General features: G+C 39.7%; 1 protein-coding gene across 1 annotated transcript in view; it reads right to left on the bottom strand.

Annotated features, from left to right (window-relative positions):
- The window catches only part of LOC108784940 (plasma kallikrein-like), a 41842-nt gene extending 36885 nt beyond the window's left edge, over positions 1-4957 (bottom strand). Inside the window, exons 1-3 of the mRNA XM_018553892.1 lie at positions 4846-4957; positions 2419-2578; positions 1473-1579 (exon numbers count right to left, since the gene is read on the bottom strand). Of these exons, the coding sequence (XP_018409394.1) occupies positions 1473-1579; positions 2419-2578; positions 4846-4957 (379 nt within the window). The remainder of the gene's footprint in view (positions 1-1472; positions 1580-2418; positions 2579-4845) is intronic.
- Positions 4958-8491: the final 3534 nt, after the last annotated feature.

Here is an 8491-nt window from a genome sequence, read left to right as displayed (position 1 = left end):
TCCTTTGTTTTTTTTTCGGGGTGCGTGGGGGGGGGGGGGGGGACAAGGGAGTATTAGTGATTGTGTGTGTGGGTTGTATTTCTGTCTGTGTTTGTGTGTGTGTGTGTGTGTGTGTGTATTAGGCCCTATGTATTCCAGAATCTTGCTGCACTTTTGACCTTTAAGTTTAGGTGTGATTAGGAATTCCTGCGTCAGGAACTTGCGATTTCCTGCAGCAGAAATTTCTACTCTGCCATTTACAAGCAGCATCTGTCACCTGTTCAAGTTATGATGATGTGACAGCCGAGCCGCTACATGTAAATGCCTGCACACCACATGTAATCAGTCTCTATGTAACTGTTACATATGTGATTCGGGGAAATGGAACTATTTAAATCTTGTCTTTGCAATCTTTCTTCATCTCTTTGAATAAGCCATTTGGTGAAACATGTTAGAGTTGGAGGAGCTTGTGTTTGTTTACAGCATGTTTTTACTTTGGGTATAAATAGTATTGAGCTTGTGATATCAGTCGTTTGTGCGGCAATTGTTTCTGTGAAGACCAGTATCAAGCTGCAGCATGCCCTTTTTTTGCCTGCACCAACGAGAGGGATGGGGCTGTGTGACCGCAGGACAAGAAATATGAGCGGTGACTGCTTTGTTTTTTTTTATAACTAGTCAAATGTTTTAGGGACAAACCTTTAAAGCTTGTCTGTTACTCTTTCTATGTGTAGTACTGGCATACAACCTTGTACAGTGAGGATGGAGTTTAAAGTTACAGGACTGACATTCTGATCCTTGCTTTAGTACCTAGCAAATAACTTTTCAAAAGAAGAAACAATAATTTTGTATCTGTACTCCAGGTTAAATAAAATACAGCATGGCTAAATACTTGTCTGACTGAATGGGTCAGGAATTTGCTTATTAGCTTTTTATTAAAAAATACCAACTACTTAAATATAATCTTGGACATCGCTCACAATATTAATCATTAATCACTGCAAACTTGAAAGTCAATAGATTGGTGGGCTGTAGGGGAGAGAAGCATTCCGTACCAACTAAATATGAAAAAAGGCAAACAAAATCCCTCTATTTTCCAAACTTTGGCCAAATAGAGCTGGAAGTTTTTTCTAAAACCAATTAAGTCAAATAAATTATTATGATGGGGTGGATTAGTTCTACAGCAAACCAATGTCTTTTATGACTGGGATTTGGTAAAACTGCAGGACCTAAACTTAGCTCCAATATTATAAGTGTGGGTACCCTCCCATAATTACTAGCTACCTACTTACATATTAACATGTGCTAACTAATATGAAAGGGTATTAGCCACTTTACAGAGAAACCTCCTCCCATTTCCCTGCTGATAATCAGCCTTTCTCAATGTCATTATATTTTCATGACAATAAAAAAGGAATATACAGGAACTGGTATGTACATCAGGAGACTGTAAACAATTTACTATTCTATTTGAAAAAAGAAATAGAAAACCTTACTGTATATTTTTGTTGTGCAATGTTTCAAAGAGTGTCCTGAAACTGCTCCACGTATTGATATTTCTGGTAGAGATAGTTTAGCGCTGTCCTTTAGAAGGCATGAAAATCTGTTTTATTGAAGAGAAACTCAGTGTTACTGCTATGCAGGTGCTGTGCATTATGCTATAATGTGACGTTTGCAGTGCCCATTTAATCGTTTTTTTTTAAAGGAGTTCTAAACTCTCAGCATATACTAACCTGTTATAACATCAGCTTTGTATTAGGAATATATCCTAGAGTTGTTTTTGATAATGCAATCAAAGCTTACTTTAAAAAAAAATACCTTTTATTTAGTGAGTGCTGCCTTTTGTCTGCCTTCCACTTTCAACAATGTCCTGGATTACCAGAGTGCTTTGTATATCTTTCCCTGTTGCTTGATTTCTCAAGACTACATATCTCATCATGCATTGCTTCCAGCAAGCAATGATAATGTTACATTGTTCAGACACTGAGTTGTAGTTTAGAAGTCAAGCTCTGTGAGTTGTGACATGAGGAAGTGCATATTCACTGGGCTGAGTGAAATTGTGCCACTGCAGTGAGAAAATACATCCTATGGGCATCTTCAATAAGTACAATTACACACTTCTAGATTTCTAGACTTCTGTAATATGGTTATTAGGTGTGGGATTGAACTTTTGGAAATACAATATAGAAATACATATTTATTTCTAGTTTTTGACCATAAATACTCTTCAATTTTGTGTATCAGAAACATAGTTCTGTTCATAAGGTCAGTCCAATATAAGCTTATATTTCACCTGGTGAGCTGAATCAATTGATATTATACAATTTTTGTAGACTCCGGAACTCATAGTTCTCAGCATTGCTACCACTGATACTGGAATGTAACACAGAAAGTCCTCACCTTGGGGAAGAGAGAGAGAGAAAACATATATATGCACTCTACCTTTCAGTTTCTTTAGGCCAGCTGGCATTTAGGTAAGAAAACATAATACAATGTGGGTTGAAGGTGCACACTAGCTGACAATGTTCAACATCTGGGACAAACACAGAACCTTTGTCTCCTCCTTGATAATACACATCTTGCTTCAAGCCAGGTATACAATCTAATTAAGAAAAAAAAACACATGCCAGATCAAAAAGTACACTTTGTACAGTCACAAGAGTGTTTCAATTTCAATATAAAGGTATGGTAAAGGGCAGGGGTCAGCAACCTGCGACTCCGGAGCCGCATGTGGCTCTTTCATCCCTCTGCTGCGGCTCCCTGTCCAGGGGCGGAACTACTGCCTGAGGCTGTGGGGCCCAGTGAGGTCCGGTCCTGGGCACCCCCCCTTGGTGGAATATGCGGCAGTGCAGGGTCCCGGGCCCCGCACTGCCGACGGGCTTCTCAGTAAGGGAGCAGGTCTTGTGACTCACCTCCTCTTGCGTCCGCGTCCCTAGTAACAGGCGGCGGGAGAGGAGAAGTGTGTGTCACATGCCCCGCTCCCTGCATTGCACACTGTCTGGCTGGGATGCTGGCTGTGAGGCTTGGCAGGTGAGTCCAGTGAATTAATAAGCCCAGAGTCCAGTGCGATACTAAGCCCAGAGTCCAGCGCGTTACTAAGCCCAGAGTCCAGCGCGTTACTAAGCCCAGAGTCCAGTGCGATACTAAGCCCATAGTCCAGCGCGTTACTAAGCCCATAGTCCAGTGCGTTACTAAGCCCAGAGTCCAGTGCGTTACTAAGCCAACATACAGTATACCTATATACATGCTATACGTAGCATAAAGGTAAAAAAATTATATATGGGGTGTTATCTTCATTTTAGATGTCAAAAGGGTTTTGTGGCTCCCGGTGTTTTCTTTTCTGTGGGAAACGCATCCAAATGGCTCTTTGAGTGTTCAAGGCTGCTGACCCCTGGTATAGGGCATAGCCATTCAGAGATATGCTTTCTAATGATTACATGAACAGCTAAGGCTGGTCATAATCAGGGTAATAAAAGCAAATAATGCTTTTCTTTGGCCATTATTGACCCAGAAAAGGGCAACGAGATGTGTTTTCAATGGCTGGAGCTGCTCAGATTGGCAAAAGGAACTTTATCCAACTTATTGGAAAATCTACCTATAAGCAAGCAGGTCAAAGTTTTTTTTTTTTAAACCCTCTCAATGCCCTGGTTCAGCGAAAGCCCTCAAACTGTTGTGAGATGCCCCATAGACATTGGATCATTCCCCAGTTCAGCCAAACATGCTTTGCCCAGGCAATTGGTAATTAATGTGTGGGGGCAAGTCAACCTCTGCAGCTATTTACACTGTTAGTATTTTTTTTTTAAATAAAATATGTTTAGTTGTATTACTGTACTGTACATCATTCTCATTTTTTTTCTCTTTGATAAAGTGGCCTATAGGTTATTTTAGCTTGAGTGTTACTAGCAGAGACACAGACAGTAACAAAATACTCATGGCAGTTCTAACTATTCTACAATTTTCCTCGCAACAAAAAAGTATTTGATTTACGTACGCTTTACAAAGACATTTAAAAGGAAGCTATAAAGGTTTGTAGTCAGTTTTATTTTAGTAGATTTTTTTCAGTTAGTAATTGTTAAAAATCGCTGTAAATTAATGAATTTTTTAGCTGTATAATTTATCCATATACACCATATGTGATATACAACATTTTGGCTGGCTTCCCACGTTTGCATTGCAATAGAATGCACATTTTCATAGCATATGGTAGGGTACCATGCACCTATTAGTTATTTAACTTGAAATGGCTTCCCAATACACTAATGCAGCCCACCTTTGTTGCAGCACACCACAACTCACAATAACACACTAGCCTGTGTTGTGTTGTGCTAGTGAAAAAGGGAGAAGTACAGTTTCTGATGCCTTAAGTTGCAATGGCAGCCTATTAAAAAAAAAAAAAAAATGCGCTGCCTTGACACCTTAAAGTCAGTGAGTAAACACACCACAACAGGTCTGAAACCAGCATAAAGGATTCCTAGGGCACAATGGGGTATCTAAGGACACAGCAGTAGGGAGCTTGCCTTATGGCACTGCTTTGTTTAAAAAAAACTTCAGACTAAGCTTCACTTGCTACGTAAAAAAAAAAAAAAAAATATGAATATAATATTTTATAAAATTAAAGCAACATCTACACATCGGAACTCAGCTGTCTTCAAGAGATAACCTTGCTGAAGCCTCTTCAATATCTGGCATACTTCTAGGAGTGTCTAAAACCTCTCCACTGTGCACTGTTTCTGTGTCTGGTAGTGATGTTGAGGGCTGTGGTTTAAGTCAAAGAGCATGGTGGGGGACATAGACATTTTGGGAGTGTCTGATTAAAAAGATTTTAAAGGGAAAGTCCACATTTTCACAAAATGTGAAACATTTACTTACCGCACTTCTTCTGCTCCCCGCTGCACTTGCCTGTGTGATGCCCCCACCAGCCGATGTAGCACTTCATACACCATAAACCACACTTCACAGACTCACAGACTGTAATGATCATAATGCTTGCAAATGCTCATTGGTCAGCATGGTCCCATGACTTGCTGACCAATCAGAAGCACTTCTTACTTCCGGGACCGGGTCCCCAACTTAGATGTTTTCATTGATCAACATGGTCATGTGAGCATGCTGACAAATGAGCGGTCACCTTTTGCAAGCATTATGATTATTTCAGATGGTGAGGCTGTGTAGTGCAGTGTGTGGTGTATGAATCACTACACCAGCTGGTGGGGACATCACACAGGTAGGTACAGCGGGGACCGGGGAAGGTGGGAGGGAAAGAAAGAAAGGGAGGTGAATTGTGCCCATCAGGGTCATAGACAGCAAAGAAAACTTAACAGAAGTACTGACTTTTCAAAACCCTATCAAAATCTAACGGGGTTATTCACAAAGCTGGCGAAGGCAGCTGAGTGAATAACCGAGCCGTAGTGAAGTGAGCCGAACAACGTTCGGCTATTCACTACAGCTCAGTATGGCTGATTTCAGCCGTACATCGGCTGAAATCAGCTGTACATCGGCTGCACTTCAGTCAGCTGAACATGCTCTGCATGTTCGGCTAAGCCGAAGTGTAGAAGGACTTCGACTCAGACGATCCAACATCTGGATCGGCTGAGCCGAAGCTCCTGCAGCTCGCTCGCTGCCGTTCGCCCCTATTCTCATAGAAAATCTTCTAAAGGGGACACCTATCTTCTAAAGGGGGTCTAATAGACCCCTACGTCACCTTAAAGGGGACCTGTCAACTCCAATGTGTTGTCACATAGGGGGCTTGTGAGCCCCCTACTTGATCGCAATTAAGTTAAGTAAAAACATTTTAAAAAATGAAGAAAAATAAAATACATTTAAAAATGCCCAAAACATTTTTAAATTCCCCCGTCCCTGCGAACATGCACATACTATTGCAAACACGCATGGGGGTGGGCCTACGTACGAAAACACCACATGTTAGGTATCGCCGCATGCACAAGAGTAAGAGCAATAATTCTAGGGTGAATATTCATGGGTAACTTTAAATTGATGACGTGTATAGGTTCTTAAACCATCGCCTAAGGACAATTTGGGGAACTGTATTTTCTCACCATTTCACAGATGCACATATTTTTTAAGCTTAGCATGATGGTTATTTATTGACCCAGAACAACTTCATCTTTTATATTTTACTGGGTATTATATTGTGTTTTTGTGCACTAAAATTAAATTAAGTGTAGTTTTTTTTACTGAAATTTTGAGTTTGATAAAGAGTTGCACCAATATAATGCTAAATAAAAATTTGTAACTGCCGCCATTTTATTCTACAGGGTCTCTGCATTCAAGAAATTATTTTTCAGTCGTAGCCCTAATATATAAAAGAAAATATGCACAAAACCACTTAACATTCCCTTACAGAGCATATTTTCAATAACTGTCCTCAATGACACAGAACCCCAGCAGCTTTTTCATACAAGTCTGAGCAATATGCATGACTTGCCCTCTATTGAAGTGTACAAGCTTTTTTCCACAGCACTGCTATTATTATTTCTGGGTGTTATTATTTTATCTATCATCACTGCTAACATATTGTACAGCTATATGCTGATAGAGGTGTCCATTCAACATACCAATTAGAAACAGAAATATAAAGTACAGAAAAGAAAACAGTATGTGCAATGAAAGAGGAAAGGACACAGCACCTTACATTGGTACTCAATAGCACATTCACACTGTGCTTCCTTTATGAACATAATATATAAAAATAGCAACTAATTAAAAAAATATATTTACATAACAGCTACACATGGTAACAAATACTACAAATTTACGATTACTTTTTTATGTCATTTGGATTTTAATTCAGTTATGTACTTGCCATAAATTGCCAGTTATTTAAATATATTTTTATCATAATCAACTCTTTTTAAAAACGTTATGTATATGTTAACTAAATATTATTGAACTGTGTGTATACATGACAAGTGTTACTTACCACCAGAAGTCAAAGTAAAGATTGTAAAGCAGCAAAACGCGGCATAGTGTAATTTCATTCTAAAAGTCACAAAATTTTATCACTTATTAAAATATAAAACAAAAAGATTGATATCAAATAAAATACAATAATATTTGCATTTATACATTTACCTGAAACTATGCTTGCTTAAAATGGGAGAAACTTTTTTTTACCTGATTTGCTTGTTGCTTTTTCCCTGGACTGTGACAAAGGTAACCTCTTGTGGTATATAAGCTTTTAGTTTTCTCTAAAAAAGGGCATGTTTGCATTGTATTACAAAACTGCGTGGGAGCAATGTTTAACTGACTGTGGACATGGTGCAGGTTGATATTTGGCTATGCAGCAATACTGCTATAATCCCTAATCATATATGAGAGCTCAAACATACCAAGAAAAAGGAGGCTTATTGTTAACCACCTACACTTAAACCTCTTCCGTTCAAATGGGACACAAACATTTTTTGTAACATTTTTTTTATATCATCAATATAGAGCTACACAGATTTTTCAAGGTACAGTCAATTAACCCAGGGGAATTAGGAATTACAATTTCATATACATTTTAAACCTGAACAGATGAAATATGAATAAACCACCTTACAGTGGGGCTCTCTCTGAACTGCAATGGATAAATGCTTGTTTTTGCCTAGGATACCAGTAAAAAGCACATTTACTTACCTTATCCCTTGCTCCCACAGGTCCCCCCCAAAAAAGCCTCTTATGTGAGACGCTTCATCTTGCGATACCAGCTGTGTCGTCATTGCATGAAATGCGGAACCATTAGTCCTGCATCGTACGTGAGGACATCGAGGGTCCATCCACAACCCGGAGAATCAACAAGCGGGTGAGCAAGAAATAAGATGGCAAAATGCTCTTTTTTACATGTGTGTCCCTGTACCTTTACAGAGGAATGGGCTACCTCCAGGCATACCTGCTCTTAATTTATTAATTGTTATATATGCTTCAATATGGAGGCTCTTGTTCACTAGAGTTATGGACCACTTGTTACACAGGTGCCTTGATGAGGCATTGTGGCTTCCACGTATATTTACAACTGTGTTCAACTAAATCCCCAGGCGGTGTGTCAATGACAGTCTGGGTTTAGAGGAAGTGGGTTGAATGATGCTGGCAGTCGTTCAACCTGGAAGAAAATTTCCATCTAGCAGAATGGAAGACCTACTGCAGGGGATGTCACTGGGTTCAACTGCCTTGCAGCAATAGGTGCTTTTTTTTATTTTTAATGCTGATGACCTATGTATTTTTTACTTTTTATTTAAAACATGTATATTTTGTAGAAGTTGGCACTGTCCATTGGGTGAAGACAAACATATGGCTGTGAGAGGTGAGTCGACTTCGATAACAGCTGGAAGGAGGGGTAGTGGGCAGTGGAGCGGGATGGCAAGTGTGTGGGAGGACACTGGCACTATAACAAGGTGATTCAGTGCAAGGGGGTAGAAGTTAGGGGGTGGCAAAGGTGCCGGGTCAGTGGAACTGAATGCTAGGGTGCTGGGAGTTGGGAGGAGCATGATAACAAAGTGGAGATGTTGGGTGGTAC

This window comes from Nanorana parkeri, unplaced genomic scaffold (genome assembly GCF_000935625.1).
Source record: "Nanorana parkeri isolate BGI_ZX_2015 unplaced genomic scaffold, ASM93562v1 scaffold133, whole genome shotgun sequence".
In the NCBI taxonomy this organism is placed as follows: Eukaryota; Metazoa; Chordata; class Amphibia; order Anura; family Dicroglossidae; genus Nanorana; species Nanorana parkeri.
Note: the sequence above shows the minus strand (reverse complement) of the source record. Positions and strands in the feature narration are given on the sequence as shown.